General features: G+C 39.5%; 1 protein-coding gene across 2 annotated transcripts; it reads right to left on the bottom strand.

Annotated features, from left to right (window-relative positions):
* Positions 1-1,295: 1,295 nt before the first annotated feature.
* b3gntl1 (UDP-GlcNAc:betaGal beta-1,3-N-acetylglucosaminyltransferase-like 1) lies at positions 1,296-16,185 on the bottom strand. 2 transcript variants are annotated; one of them, XM_063476671.1, is made up of 12 exons: positions 15,778-16,185; positions 14,631-14,747; positions 14,437-14,536; positions 13,178-13,242; positions 12,302-12,367; positions 11,378-11,473; positions 7,896-7,991; positions 6,598-6,722; positions 4,219-4,354; positions 4,027-4,095; positions 3,832-3,906; positions 1,296-2,287 (listed from the first exon to the last, which is right to left on the bottom strand). In XM_063476671.1, the coding sequence occupies exons 1-12, from the start codon at positions 15,910-15,912 to the stop codon at positions 2,207-2,209; spliced, it is 1,161 nt and encodes a 386-aa protein (XP_063332741.1). In that variant the 5' UTR covers positions 15,913-16,185; the 3' UTR covers positions 1,296-2,206. The 2 variants fall into 2 exon arrangements, with proteins under 2 accessions (XP_063332741.1, XP_063332742.1); XM_063476672.1 differs by lacking the exons at positions 13,178-13,242; positions 14,631-14,747; positions 15,778-16,185.

The following is a 16,185-nucleotide window of genomic DNA, read 5'->3' as shown; positions in this document are numbered from 1 at the left end:
GACCGTTTTTTTAACCATCGCTGCCCTTCAAACTGTTGTGGCCAAATTTACAGTAATGCAAACCACGACGCCAAACCAGCAAACATTGGGGGATATTTTGTGTGGATAGGTCTGTTTACCTTTGGGCAGAAAAACTCCTCACTCTGTGAGGTAACATAAACGTTTTTTTTATGTGTTTACGTATCAAAATTGTGCCCTCTTAAAGAGGTTATTGTTCTTTAGATTTCATAAGAGACCCAGGGAAAGAGAAACAAATGTGAGTTGAATCTGTGTTTGCACATTCTTTGCAGATGTGTGCGTGCATCTGATTTTACACAGTTGCATCAGGGAACAATTGTTAAGAAATGTGGTCATAAAACATCCCACCCTTTATAAATTGTACTTTCTGTCATGACTGCACTTCCCTTTAACTTCAGTTACAAGTTCAAGAATACAGGTTGGCAATTATCGAACTGGCTTCACACAGACTTAGAAAACACAGTGACATTTTATTCCTTCAGTAATGAACACTGGCAGTGTCCTCTTGCATGATATACAACAGTCATCTGTAAAGTACAAGGGTTTCAGATCTTCACATTTGTTTCTATCATTTCATATCTTCCCTTGTGCTGCCTCTTTCAGCTGTGGTTCAGTTCATCGTTACTTTTTGCTTTTAAAAGTGTCAGTTTAACATTTTGGGAAATACACACGCTTTTTAATTTAAAAAAATAATAAACATGTGTCAGCAGTCAGTCAGCTTAGCTTAGTGTATTATCACAGCTAAACCTGTTGCATACGTATTTCAGGGAGTTCCTTTCTCAAGGCGCAAAATATAGGGAGGAGAATATTTAAATCAAGCATCCAAACTATTTTAGTAATGTTTACGACATGTCAGTAACTGCTAATTGCGCAGCTATTTAATTCTGAAAAAAATCAGGTCTTATTTTGTGCACTTGATATTGAAATGAACTTAGTGCACCAGTGTTTAGAAAACAGTGTCTTTTTGTAAATCACCAATAAAATAACCACACCTTGGCTGGTTTAGTAAATCTGGCCCCAAAAAACCACAAACAGTATAAACGTTGCTACCGCAGTGTCCCCCGTCAGTTTCTGAAGTTCTGTTTTAAGGCCTCACATTTCCATCATTGTTGGAAATGGTTTAAAAAAAAAAGGATGTACTGTGAAAGGCGGGTCTTACTGTGAAATCATAAGCTCATTGGCTAATGACTTATGACTGACAACTGGTTAATCAATGAGCATAGAATGGGATTCATACAACAGATAACCCTCCATTCTGAAAAACACTATTACCAAGATTTACAAAACACATAAAATTTTATTTCTATATGATCGAAAACAAGTGGCTGAGCCAATAAAGTCCATAGGAAAATGTTAACAACGGTCAAGCTTTTTTCTCCAACTGTTTTTGCAACCACAGCTATCACCATCCTGTGTGAGAGAAAGCATCTTTTTTAACTTTACAATATAACAGAACTCATTTTTTTCAAGCAAAGTTGTCACACTTTGCTGACTATTAGAAAAAAATGCAGGTTAAAGGAACTTGAGCTCTGACTTCACTTCCATGTTTTATATACAGTCTTTGAGGAAGAGCTGGCCTGACTCTGCCATAGGTTAAAAAAACACACACACATATTCATTTAATTTAATCTGTACAAAAAATGAGACATAATGTGCACCTTTGTAAGACACTAAATTGTTTTGTTTCCATTTGACCTGTTATGTACATTTTTGTATGTATTAAAGATGAGGAGACTCAAAGGTGTTAGGCTGTAATTGTTGTTAAATTAAGCTATGTTAAATTTCACTTGGTTTTATATTTTCTTTTATGTAATATACGAGTCTGGTATCAACCTTTACTCATCACTCAGCAAGAAATGTGGAATTAGCCTTACAAACCTTTGTGCTGTGCTTAAGGAGAGGGTCAGAAAAAGTCAGAGCTGGGATATCCTGTTGTGACTTTATTAGCCGATATATCAAAGTGAAACTACAAAAAATGGCATTTAACCCATTTTAAGACTTAAAATACACGACAGCCATCTCCTACCCTCATCTTTGTAAATGTGCACTTATTTCCAGTGTTCACTCTTTTCCTGTTATTACCTGCCTACTTCTCAGTTTGCATATATGTGAAAGTGACATATTCCTCTGCATTCCACTGCCTGTTAACCTGCAAGCCTCCTTCAGTCTTCCCCATCTCCCTGAACAGTCAGTTGAAGTGGTAATAATCTATTCCTTCCTTCAGCTGCAAAGAATTTAGATTTTCCTCCAGGTCACCTCCAGTCATGTCCTACGAATGAAAAGATGCCACAAGAGAAAGAACATTAACAGAAAACATCATGGCAGGCCACAATTTCTACAACACAACTTATGTAACAAACATCATCATTTTCTTTCAAGGCTGAAATCAGCCATCAGGGTTTGTGGTCTTCAGAATTCTTTTGACTTGGTATTTCTTACTTAAAGCAGCAACAAGCAAGAAGGAAAAGGAAATAAATAGTGAGAAAACAACCTTTTCCTGCAGCTTTGTCTTTAAGCTGGGTTGGATTAATAGGCTTGGCACTTAACTTACTGTTGTTCTGGAGGGGGGGGGGGGGGGGGGGGGGGTCACTGTGTCATTGAGCTTTTTACATAGCTAGCTGTTACCTTTGATTGCATCTGAAAGTAAGGTTAACAGACTAACTATGCAAGAAAAGAATGAGATGCTCGATGTGCATTTTGAAGCTGATACAGTAGAAATGTTTCTGAAATGCTGATATTAGCACATTTATTTCACTTATCAGACCATCTTTGACACTCTGGTTTTGATAGATTTGCCCCCTTTTTTTTTCTTTTGTTTTCCAGTGCAGGCAGCTGTTGCTATTGTTGGAATATCAAATTTTCCTGCAGGATTTTCTGCCACTCAATCAGGGATTCCTTTATATGAAGGAATGCCTGATTTGAACAACAGTTTTTGGAACATCCCGTCTCTTGTGAATTCCAAACTCTCCTATCAAGGGCCAAATTTTCAAAATCCTGAACAGATCCAAGAGGAGTTGCAGAAGTCTTGTTTTTGAGGCTACTTGAATTACAAAATGCTAAAAGGTCCTTATGGAATTTGACCAATGATAGAAAAACATGATAGACTCCCTCAGCTTTAAGCCAAAAGAAATACAACAATAAATGTTTGACTAAACTAAAGGAATTTAGGTTGAACCAGAGTCTTTGAGAAAAGTTGAAATCAATATATTTGCTGATAATAAATATTTGACACCTGGGTGTGATTGAGTCCAGGTGTTTGTTTATGTGGATGTCATAGAGAGCAAGAGAGAGCATGATTGGGTCCAGGTCTCCATCTCCTCCGACTCTGATTACTTCTCCCAATTCCCATAATTGAGCAATTAGTAGACCCCTGAGGTGGGGTGGGGTGGGGGTCACCATAGATTTGAATCTGAATTTGGCTGTGTGATAAACAGATATTAAGTGATTTAACTGCCACAATGGATGTGTGTGTCATTACATACTGAAAAGCAATAAATAAAAAAAACTGCCATTGTTCTAGGTAAAGCCTATGTGTACTGCCAAGATCTGGAGCATAAAATGCAAACCATGACATGTGATATATGCAAACACAATAGTGGCAAAAACATGTAATGTTTGTACAAGCATCATGTGATCAAAGATCAGGCTGCTGTCTCTACCCATTTCCTGACAGCCTCTCCTGTGTTTGTGTGTGTTATGTCATGTAGTGGGCACACGCCCTTCATCATTATGTTGTTAACATAGATTACAGACCTGAGGAACAGATGGTCAGAAACAGCAAACATACAACACACAAACATGTTTTTTGCTCACCAGTTTGACACAGATGATGAAAGGAGTGGAGGCGTTTTTGTAATGCAGAACTGGAATCTTTGGCTTAGGCCTTTCCTAGAAAGATACGGGAACACGAGAGAGGTTTACAAAACATTGGTCATATTTTTAAAAAAAATAAATCACTGGAATAAAGCCATCTTGGAGACCTGTTTAATGTCACAAATATGATCTCACCTTGGACTCCTCGTATGTATAGAAGCCTTTCTGGATCTTGTTCTCATCCACATCACAGAAAGCTTTGACCTAAAATAACAGAATGACACTAATTTCAAACACGCATTTCACAACTTTTTTCATTATCTGTATCTACTAAGACACAGGAAGCAGGTTGATTTGGCTGGTTATTTCCCTCTGAAGGAAACATACTTTCTTCTGATTGGCTGGGCTAAGCGATCGGTACAGCTTTCGGCCTTGTTTACCAGCGTTCCATATGGTGACGCTCTCCCATTGGCTGAGAACTCTCTCCTGCAGGAAGTCTACTCGCAGCTTCCAAATAGTCTCTCTGTGAACAGAGTGGCCAGAGAAGTCTAAATTAATCAGACTGTCACAGTTACAACTCCGAGATTCTTTTTATTTAGTGTGGGGAAAGAAGCAGTTAAATCGAAGCAGCAGGTTGAACACTTTCAAGGAAGCTGAAGGTCTTGGGAGAAGCTCCCCTCTGAACCCGTTTAACAGCTGCTGGGGTTTTTTTGGTTTGTTTTTTAAAGATTTCTCTCTGGAAGTCCCATTCTGACCACTTGTACTTGCGATTTCACACTGGGGCTCAAAAAGCAAGTATCACCTACTGAGTCAAAATGAGCAAACTTTCACATTATGAGTCACTACTAGTGACATGAGCTGGCTCTTAGGCTATGAGCTAAGGACTAAACAACAGATTTCAGTAAAAGACTCTACGAGTATGTTTGTTGTGTATTTGACTTTCGTAAATTCAATTAATCTCCCAGAAAAAAACCAAAGAGTTCTACTGTAACTCCTTAAAGTGGCTGAGGAAGAATATTTACCATTGGTGAACTGTAACATGTGCTGCAGTCAAAATACATCAGAACCATTTTTTCCCCTCTTCTCTTATCACCTACCCTTCTCGCCAGATCTGAATCCCTTCATCCACTTCCCCAAAAATTAGATTTAAGTTGAGCAGTCGTCATTTACACTGACTGCAAAAGCTCTGGGATTAGAGGAGGAGCAAGTGTAAGGGTGCAAAACAGAGCTTCCAATGACCGATCGAAAAAAAGCAGCTACGCTGAAAGAAGTTGATGAAATGTTGGTCAGTTTGTTTATAACCGGTCTGATTGAGACAGCCTAACTTAGTTGTGCTCTATTGTAAATTATCAGTGAATACAAATGAAAGCTAAAACTACAAATTTAAACCATCCTTTCGGTGTCATACCTTCAGAAAGCGGCAAGTACTACATTTATTAAGTCATGATCTGTTGCTTTAAGTAGATGGAAAATTTTATGTATGTAAATTAGTTTGACTTCCTGTAACCTCTGCACAACTGTGTACAGGGTTCTCTCTCTCTCACACACACACACCCTCAAGATTAAATCTGTCTATGTTTACAAGCTTAACCCCCTTCTACTCACATTTTAAAACAAAGGCACTAATAATGAGAAATCAAGCAGACATTCTCAGAAAGTACTTCACTCTCATCTCTTGATGTCAACTTCTTACTTTTTTAAGCACTGGGCCTCATATGGCAAGCAAACCCGATTCCACCATCATCGTGGAGCTCGGGTGGTCTCCAGATTCCTTGGTTATTATGCATTCTCTATACAGGCTTTGATTCTAAGGCAGGGCAGCAATACGGTAGAGATTAACTACACACAAAACTTTTCATCTCATTTACAAACACTGCATTTCTGTGTAAGTAAGCCTCCCAACTCAGTTACTGTTTGGCAGTATCTTTTAAAAGACTTCACACCTCACATTTAGCACATCTACAATTACATGCATGAGCAAGATAGACGTAAATAGACAAAAATAAGATAATGGTTTCATTTCACTAAAGAGAGGAAGTAAGTAGGCAGTACATGGGAAGGGGTAATAAGAAGTAGGGGAGAGTGGAAGGCAGTCTAGCTTGAAATAGATCTCCAAAAATAGATGATAAATGAAGACAGAGGAGGATGATTGGTGATGGAGTGCGTCAACACAGGCAGATATACGAGCACTGGTTAGACGCAAGGGAGAAAGGAAGGAAAGAGGGAAGGAAGGTGGGATAACAGGAAAGAAGGGATGAAAGGTTAGGCAGTGTGAGTGGAGAAAAGGCAGGAAAGACCTTTTTCTTTGGTGTGTTTTAGATTTAGAGGCAGACCCACACACCTGCAGAGACTGCATGCTGATGCACAGGCAACAGCAGGAATGCACACGTGCTCACACACGCGCGTGCATGCGCACACACACAACGCTACGCAATATGTCAAACATTTCTGTTCACAACGCGATCCGATTCCCTCCCAGCACCACTGGACAGATACTGAGCATTCCACAGAGAGAAGAAAACGCATAGAAATTCCTGATTCATACGCTGGGAAAGTGACTGAAATTCCACAAACACAGTCTGAAAATCTCAAGCTTACTAAAACATGTGTCTGTGTATGTGTGTGTGAGCATATCTGTGTGTAAGAGGACTGAGCTCTGAGAAAATCTGGGATGCCAGTGGGCAGCTGTGAGTAGGTGGAGGATCAACACCATGTCCAAGTATGTGTGTGTGAATGCAGCTGAAGAGGAATGATGGTTGGACTGACTCAGTTACGGAGTGAGTGGCTGCTTTCTCATGATAACGATATATCAGGAGGCACTGGTCAACCCGGAACAGACCCCCACCGTGACGAAGACTCTGGTAAAAAAAGAGAAGATCCTCTGGGACTCCCTGGAGACAGAGAAGAAGAATTACGGTATGATATGACATATGCCCAAACACAGAGAGCTGCAGCTAGGCCTTACCTCCACTAATCTGAGACACTGAACTGAACCTCTTGAATATTTGGTGCTTTTTAAACTGAATTGTCTGACAAATAAGATGACTTTGTGGATAAATAAAGACCATCTGAGAACTCTGTGCTTGAGCTTTGGTGAGTAAAATTGTTGCATTAGTCTGTTTATCTATGTCTGTGCATCCCAACCATACAGCGTATGGATGCAGTTTGCTAGTCCAGGTTGGAAGTGCTAGCTGATAACTTGGCACACTACCTTCTAGTCTAAATCTTGTAAATTCTGATTCCAAAAAGCCAATATAGCAACATTTAAATGCTAACATTAAGGGTTCCTTTCTTCTTTAAACAACAGTCCACAAATAAGGAGTAGACCAGTTGCTGGAAGTTTGGGAGATTAACGTGTTGCACTCTTATCTGATATAAGACTCCAGCTGGTTAACAGTCCTGGGTGTTGTCTGTCATGTTTGTAGTTTCATGATTTTTAGCAACACTTACTTTTCAAGCCTTTCGTAAACCCTGTCCTAACCTTTTGTGTTGTTGTGCTCACTTTTTCATGGAACAGTAAAATGACTTGATATATTTTCAGTGTTCTAAAATCTGAATAAAATATGGATTTACGGGATTTGCAAATCATTCCCTTCTGTTTTTATTAGCAGTTTCTACAGCGTCCCAGCTTTCTTGGATTTGGGCTTATATATCAGATATCAAATGTATTTTTGATAGTGAGAACATTTAACAATTATTTTTCAGCAGTGTGCTAGATGTGAGAAAGGAAAACTTCAGGCAAGGTTTCAGTTGGATTTTCACAGAATTTCCTAGTTTTCATGTGTGAAAACAGCTCATATGAGTAGGGGTGAGAAGTCGAATGCGTTAAAGGATGTTCTTATCGGCTGCTCGAACAGTGTCTGAAAACTCCTCCCTTTCCACACCTTTCCATCTGGGTAATTCTTTCTGACATTCACAACCAATTCACACATTCAAGAAGTGACTGGTCAGGTGTATAGAGGTGACCGATCACTATTATTCCTGACATTTGGTGAGTCGACAAGAGCAACAAAGTGGGTTTGTGAACACCTCAGAGAGTCAGTTTGAGGAATAGGAATGCTTACCTTGCCTCCCTCATCAAACGGCCCAACTTTCTTATACCATTCCCGTGAGCAGAACCATGTTGGCATGACAACACTGGGCCCATGGGAGGTGTACACCTGAAACCGACAAACTGTTAAAATTTCATAAATTTTCAGTTTGTGGCAGATCTGTAGGAGTATATTCTGGTCAATAACCTAATAAAGAGACAATATACAGTGTCATATTAGCTACACACTGTCCAACTTAAATTAAGAGTTTGTGTTGCTGTGCTTGAGATTCATTTGAAAAAGGTTTCATGCACATTTTTATTCAAGAATTAATGTATCTAATGCATCTGTTTTTGCACGTTTTTACCTTTAGCTCACAGGGTGCCAGGAGCAGCACAGGCAACGTCAACACATTAAAAAAAAAGTTCTTTCTTGTGCCGCTTTCAGTAAATAAAGGTTTCTAATTACTATGTTTTTATTTTCTTATACTATTTCTGTTATTTCACATTGTGCAAACTTTACTGGATGGATTTTGAAGCTACTGGCTCTGAAAAATTTCGCAATAGGATTTAAGCAACAAGCTGCACTCAGGAGAAGTTTAGTTCTAATCCTGAAAACAAAATAGGTTAGAGTGCAGCCACATGTGCTTTCTTAAAGAAGTGTGTGTGCTTCCTGAAGTGTGCAGGGGAAGGATACACATTTCCATCCTCTCGCATATGATTCTTTGACTAATGAGTTTGTTTTGGCTTCTCCTCGTTTCTCTGACCGCAAAACTCCTTTAATACATCAGGATCGGATTATGTCCTCTATATTTCTTTCTCTTTTTACAGATGCAGGCCCCCAACTCATTTGTTACACCAGCACCCAGCCCCCTCTCAGTTCCCCACCCCTGCTTGTTCCTCCTCTTTGTGTGTATTTTGTAACAGTAATATTTTTGCATATTGAATCTAAAGGTCATTTCAGGTGGTCCTACTTCCCTCTCCAGCTACATCCCTCTGTCTTACACACTGTGTGCATATGCATTTGTACTTGTGTGATTGTTCATGGTTGAAGTGGAAATACTACTGCGTAACAGAAATGCATCACAGATGAAAATAATTGTGCAAAACATCTGGACTCAGGCAGTCGAACAGCTGGACAGAATCTAGAGCGTATGAGTTTGTGTGCATGTGTGTGTGTGCGTGTGTGTCCGCCTACGTGCATCTCTTTGCCTTTCTGTAGTAATATTGCAACATTTTGCAGATGTAAGCTGTGGCCAAAAGCATGAATAAGAGGAATAAGACCAAGTTCTGGGAAAGACTGAGAGCATTAGGGTGAATGTGAGTAATCAGAGGGGTAGAGAATATTTTAGACAACCATATCTAATGCCCTACAGATGAATGTTAGAGTAAAGGAAGCAGTGCTCAATGTAAATTTTAAAGTTTAACTCAGTTAAGTCCAGTTTCTTTGTCAAGAAAGTAAAAGCAAAGGCAGATAGAGTCAAGAAAGAGAAGGGGAAGGAAAAGGAAAAGGAGCGGCTTTTAAGCCTGCAGAATCAATGTATGATCTCATTCTCATGCTCCATGAAACTTAATATCATATAAATATCCTGGAATGTCTGCTAAGGAGTTATGCAGACCTTGTGTGTGTGTGTGTGTGTGTGTTAGGGAGAGTGAGCCAGTCCAGGTTGTCTTGTATCCTTAGTGACAGCGTGTTTTGTTAAGTCAGAAACAGCAGACTTCCATCTTTACAAAAACAGACATACTTCCAGGGGTTTTACTTTTATATCACTGGTTCTTTTATCACTTCGTGAATAATGTAACTTTTTAAAAACACACTGGGTAAAGTATTCAAATGCAAAGTTTTATGTAAATATTTTCACGTGATCACATCGTCAAAGAAATTCTAAAAAATTTTCCAATACTTATAGTGTGAATAAGTACTGGGATTTGCCTATTTAGAACGCTTGTATGGACACAACTCTCAAATCTTGCCCACTATATTTGATTATGAGTACAAGCATAAAGTCATAAATTACAGCAAAAACGTGGCCAAGCTGGTCAAGTGACCAAATGCACCATGCTAATTTTCATGGCTTTGAGTGATTAGTAAGGTTCATAGTTCATAGTTCCTCCTGCCAGGGCCAACAGCTTGTGCATCTGTTATGCATCTATCAGGGTGTATTCACTGGTTACCTTATGGCTTCCCATCTATGGCAGAAATCATAATTCCATTAATGTAGTCAGCACTTAGGTCAAGAATGTTTAACACCATTACCTTTTATGTCTTTATGGAGCCCTTTACCAATGAATTTCCTAAAGTCATGTGAAAAAGAAAGTTTTCACAGCACACAGCAACTTATATGTTACAGTTCATCATAGGACAATTAGAAAAAGACTGAACAAACATAGCTTATTTGGCTTATATCCCTCTAAAAAGAGCACGGTAGAAGAGTCCACAATACTAATAGAATAATGCCCAGTGGAGATTTTGTCCATAATGCACAGTGTCAGATTTGATGAAAACCTAATATAGTATATCTGCACAAGCATCTCATACCTACTGACATGCACCCTGGTGGAGGGATGATGACCTGGGCTTGTTTTGCAACCACAGGGCGCGGGCACCTTGAGTAGACCATAAACTCTTTGTATACCAAAGTATTCTAGAGCTAAATGTAAGACTATCCATCCAACAGCTAAAGCTTGGCCCAAACTGGGTCACGCAACAGGACAATGATCCCAAACACAGCAGCCAAGAAGAAGCAACATGCTGCAATGGTGCAGTCAAAGTCCCAACCTCAGCTTGATTGAAATGCTGTGGCAAGACCTCAAGAGAGCCGTGCATAAACAAATGCCCACAAACCTCAATGAACTGAAGCAACGCTGTAATGACAAGTGGACCAAAACTCCTCCACAATGATGTGAGAAAACGATGAAGTCATACAGAAACCAATTACTTCAAGATATTGCTTTAAAAGGTGGCTCTACAAGCTACTGAATCACAGGGTTTATATATATAACGAGTCCTTTGACATGACTGCAGATGCCATCAATGTATGAAATATAACAAGGAGCGCAGAAACAGTTTGAAGCTTGTAGGTTTATTGAGTAGTGAGCTACCTGTTTTCATATTTTTTCTTATTTTTTTTAAATGATGTACTCAATTTTTCAGACAGCTTTACAGTATAATAAAACTAAAGTGCTTGTGTATGATGATTTGGTAGCTACACAAGGCTTTCTACACAAAGCTCAAAACTTTTACCAGCTTCCACTACAGGCTGCCCTCAGCAGACAGCTGGCACTGGGGTCTGTTTCCTCTGCTGGGATTGTGATAGACAGAGAGGTCAGGAGTGATGCAGCGTCCTCTCTCCACTCCACAAACACATTTCCGTGGAAACTGCGTACAGCAGGTATGTATCCTGTTTCAAACTGACCTAGTAGCTGCCTGTCACGTGACCTCACGCATTCACATATGCACGCGAAAACACATTAGTCGACAATCAAAACATGCTCCGCTAAGCTGCATTCATTTACCTGTGTGATGAGCTGGTCCTGACTGAGTGTGTTGATCCAGCGAGTGTAACGCTCTGTAGATCCTTCTGGTACCCGCTGGACTCTGCAGCCAATCAGCTATCATGGAAACACACATGCACAACTTTGTGAGTAAAATAAAGATTTTCACTCCAAGAACCACCCAAAACATTTTCAATCATTTTAGACAAAATTCTGTATCAGAGAGAGCTTCTGTGTTTGTTTTTTTTGTAAATCGAGCTGCACAAATTTCCAACGATTTGAGTAATTATCCTTCAGACTGAAGGCTGATTTTGAAGTTTAATAGAATTTTTTAACATCTTTTTTTTAATTCAGATAATAAAAAAAACTAAGATATTATTGGCAGAATAACTAATAATTCATCTAAAAGTTCTAATACATTTCACCCAAATAATGCAAACTACTGCTTCATATTGTGTTTCCTTTGAGACATATTCAAGCAAAAAAAGTAAAGAAAGAATTACATCAGAATCAGAGGAGGTCTTACATAAACAGAGAGGTTACAGAAAACTGAAAAACAAAATACAGGAGTCCCATTTTTTCACCTACAACTATAAAAAAATTACAGTTGGAACAGAACCAGGCAGGTTGTTTATGGAGGACAGCAAGCCTGCTGTCTCCATGCTGTCGCCCTTATTTTCCACACACACATGACCTATAACCCCTGACCTGCCAGGTCAAAGAAAGCATCAACACCGGATACTCACTCTGTTCTACATGCCAACTGTACAGCAGCACGCGCACGCATGCACATGCTCACTCTCACAAACAATATCTTTTTTGCTGTTGTTGTTTTCATTTTAACAGTGTGATTGTCAGAGGGAAAGGTAGAGAGGAGGAGGAAGAGAAGTGAGAAGAAAAGACGGGGAAGGAAGTGATTAAGCAAACGCTTAAGAGAGAACTTACAGAGTTTTTGTGCAAGACGGACGCGTCATACTGCAGACGGATTCTTTGGGGCAACATAATGTCATCCTAAAGTTAAGAAAATAATTATTTTAAATGTCTATGCCAATAACATGTGACAACAAATGCACAATACACACAATTCTTTTTCATTTGCACTTAATGAACTATATTAGAGCTTGGTCAAAATGGTTTAGGTTGGATTTTCTATTGTTAGTTTCGACAATTTTAGCATTTTAACATAAAAAAACAATTTTTTAATAATCTTGGAGGGGACTGTCTAACTGCAATGATAGATAGAAAATAGGCAAAAAAACTTGATGTGCACAGAACAAGAGTTTATCTTCATAGCGTGGTTGAGATAAAGGCTGTATTTAAAGTTTAAGAGGGTAAAATATATCAGTATATCAGCATTACCAGAAAAAGAGTCACAAGAATAAACAGAACTAGTTGACTGCTTTCAGATAAACCAATCTTATAGGCACTGGGTGTTTTCTGTGAAAAGTTAGCAGAAAACAGCCAAGTTGATATGATGCGACTCTGAAAGATAAGAGCAAATATAGCCAGCGGCGATCAGAGGTTGGAAGATTGTCAGATGTTTGGAGCTTTCATTTTTGGCTGTGTCAGATGAGTGTGTCAGATGAGTGTTTCAGATAAGCAGCTACAAAGCACTGTGTCAAAAACAGAGCTATTCTAATCTAACTTAAATTTCTCTTTCATGTTAGGAGCTCATTTAGCCCATCAGTCGGTAACTTGACTGCTGAGATCTGTGTTTGCATGTATTTTCTGGATAACTGAACACCCCGATATGATTTCATTATTTTGGACACACTATTGTATGTGTTATGAAAGATATGAAGCACACTTGGTCACACCCACCGCATCCTGAAAGCACAAGTATTGCCCACGACTCTGACATATGGCCTTATTCTTTGCATATCCCACTGAAAGACAAAAGAACATTTCATGCTTATTTGTTCTTACGGTTTTAAATATGTCTTTGTGAGACAGTTAAATGTGTGCTTGGATTCTTAATGAACCGTCAAACCAGACAACATGAAAAAGCGCTGCCGGTGTGTAAGCGCTTAAGTACAGGCTCATTTATTACATTTCTGCTAGCTTGAGGGCTTTCAAATGTACTGCAAATTGTAGCGCACTGAAATGTGTTGCACTACGTTACAGTGCATATTCTATAAATAAGTAAGAGACATGAACTTAACACATCCATCTGAAATCAGTATAAATTGCTGCAGAGTACCAGTTCCTGTTTCAGTCATGGAAAAAAAGTATCTTAAAGGTTGCACTGTATTTCTGCACTTCTCCTTAATTAAGCATTCACAAGAGTAAGTCCAACACTCATCACAGAGTGGAAGATTTTTAGGACCAGATCTTAAATGGTCCCTGATAAGCTGTTGCACCAGTGGAAACTGACTTATTGTCTGAACTGCTTGTTTTAATACAGTGGGCTGTATACAGACCTCGCTACTAACTGTGTAACGCTTCTGACAGTCACCAAACAAAGTAAAAGTACTTCAAAGCCTGTTGGACACAATTTCAATGAAACATTTTGTTCAACCCAGTAACCCTCATGAAATGCTGAATGTGCAGATTCAGTGCAGCTGATCCCACTACTGATCAGCTGGGCCCAGAGTATAAAGACTGTTAGAAATGGCTCATTTACTGCCAGTAGGCCAATTTGGCAGCATTCAAGCTGCCTTCTTGTTAATGAGCTCAGTAGCTTTCACTGTTCTTTGGAGATTGTGTTTGGTTGAACTTTTGCCTTTGTTTTTGGTTGTTTCAGCATAAGGGCTGCTGCATGGCTGGTCTTTATGTCAACCATGTTCATATAAACCGATTTTACATGTAAATAAATCCCCCTTCTTTCACATACTTTCCATTTCTCCCCAGAAACTTGTCAGTACTCACCTCAGACATAGTTTATTCTGGGGAATGCAACAATGGCTTTCATTTGATATCATTAGCTGCCACAAATGGTGATAGGAACAACTGGGAAGGTGTTACGGGAATTATGAGCATCCACTAGCATTAAGGCCTTCATGTTCAACTACAAAATAAAGGTCACATAATTTGATTGGGAGCGTGGACTGGCTGCTGATCATATCCCAAAAGTTACTGACCTCCTTTAGGTTGTTCAGAGTTGTGACCAGAGATCACCACTGAGATGCCCTTTGCCTCTAGCCTCTCCCTCCAACCTTCCACCACTTTTTTCGAGTCATCCTAAAAGACACGCACATGCATAAAAGTTAAGTGATGTCTCAAACTATGAGACAATGTATTCTTTCACTTGTGTAAATATGCCTACAAAACCTACGGTGCTTGCGTCATCAAACACCGACAGCTCCATGGATCCAGTGAAATCTTGGACCAATATGGCCTGCAGACATTCATCCAGCCAGCATGATGCATTATACACTGGCATCACAATACTCTGAGCAAAGAAGACACAAATAGAAAGTTTACACTCAGTTCAACTGCTGCTTTGGCAACCACAAAAACAACAATCAAGCAGGATGGTATAAACTGGAAGTGCAGGAGGGAAGTGATCTTGAAAATGAGTAAAATTGCAACTGTAGCACTTCTTTAATCAAAAGGGCATGGAAATAACAAAAGTCAAACTCCTATATAGTAAGTAAGTTGAAATTGCCAGTGTCTCTATGTACAACGTTTCCAGTATATTAGGCACAACTTGGTTCAGACCAATCAAGCAGCTGTCTAATATTATACTGAACCTGTTACAGCTGCCAAAATAACTGACACAACTAAGGTATAGACTTGGGACATGTGGGGGTATCCAGTGGTACTTGGTGCTGATAATTTGGCAGTGGGTCCTGGATTTCTGGGGTGGGATCTCCACCAATCTGGCTTGTTTTACAGACTTCATGTCAATCCTTCATGGGGTAAGAAACTGGGCAAATAATTTAGGGACTTTTTCAATGGAACAGTTCTGTTTTGTTTTTTCCATCTTGTCATTAGGTGCCCTGTGCTGAATTGGAGGCCGTTGATGTTGGGGAGTGCTTGGTTTGCAACAACATTTGTGTGGGTGTCAAAGTGAGAGTCACATAAATACCAGCACTAAATGTTTCCGAGTGCATTACACTGTAATATGTGGTTATTTTATTCATCTGTCCATCCACTGTTTAAATACTGTGGCTGACTGGTGTAGCCCAACAGATGCCACTTTCATTATTAGGATCTGTAATGGTTTCCCTAAAATAACTATAGCGAATATTTACGTTTCAAGCCCTGTATCTCTAGAAGTCAAGCCTGTTGCTCTATTAGTTTGCTCTTAACAAATTGAAACCGCAAGTAAATGCCACACCACCGAAATAGAGACGAGGATAAGCCTGTATGCTCCGTAAACAAACTATTTAGGGTGGTAATACTGGCCATATCACTTTTTATAACTTTTACTCTCCTTAATGTCAGTATGGACATTAAATTGAGTCATCATCACCCACCACATCCACAGTGCTCTTCTCCACCTCCCGCTCTTTGCCTCCTGTCAGTGTTTCCGTGGTGCGTAGCCGCTTCGGAGGGTTCATGTCGACCTCTGACTCCCTGACCTGCTGCTCCGTGTCCTCGCTACTACTCATGGGGCCAATATAAAAAGTAGCCAAGTGACCGCTAACTTGAGGATCGAATATAAGCTATAAGAAATGGTTGCAAATGTGTGTACATGTACAGAAAGGCAGGCAGACACGCGAAATCCACGTGGATTAAAGCAAAGCCATTTTAGGACACTTCTCAACATGAAGTGGACCCATTTCTACTACAAACATAACCTAAAAGGTCTCCTGTGAATTTTAACAGCGGACATCGTGACAATTTATCCTAAAGATGTAGCTCAAACCCACAGTGTTGCTAGC

The sequence above is a fragment of the Pelmatolapia mariae genome, linkage group LG6 (assembly GCF_036321145.2).
Source record: "Pelmatolapia mariae isolate MD_Pm_ZW linkage group LG6, Pm_UMD_F_2, whole genome shotgun sequence".
Taxonomy (NCBI): Eukaryota; Metazoa; Chordata; class Actinopteri; order Cichliformes; family Cichlidae; genus Pelmatolapia; species Pelmatolapia mariae.
This window is presented reverse-complemented; position numbering and strand designations above follow the sequence as displayed.

Excerpts from the sequence above, each read along its gene's own strand:
- b3gntl1 (XM_063476671.1), bottom strand. The coding sequence starts at position 15,912 with ATGAGTAGTAGCGAGGACACGGAGCAGCAGGTCAGGGAGTCAGAGGTC. Across the intron at positions 12,368-13,177 it reads ACTTGTGCTTTCAGGATGCG|GATGACATTATGTTGCCCCA; the intron begins GTGGGTGTGACC and ends TCTTAACTTTAG. Across the intron at positions 4,355-6,597 it reads GCCACTCACTCCGTAACTGA|AGAGACTATTTGGAAGCTGC; the intron begins GTCAGTCCAACC and ends CTCTGTTCACAG.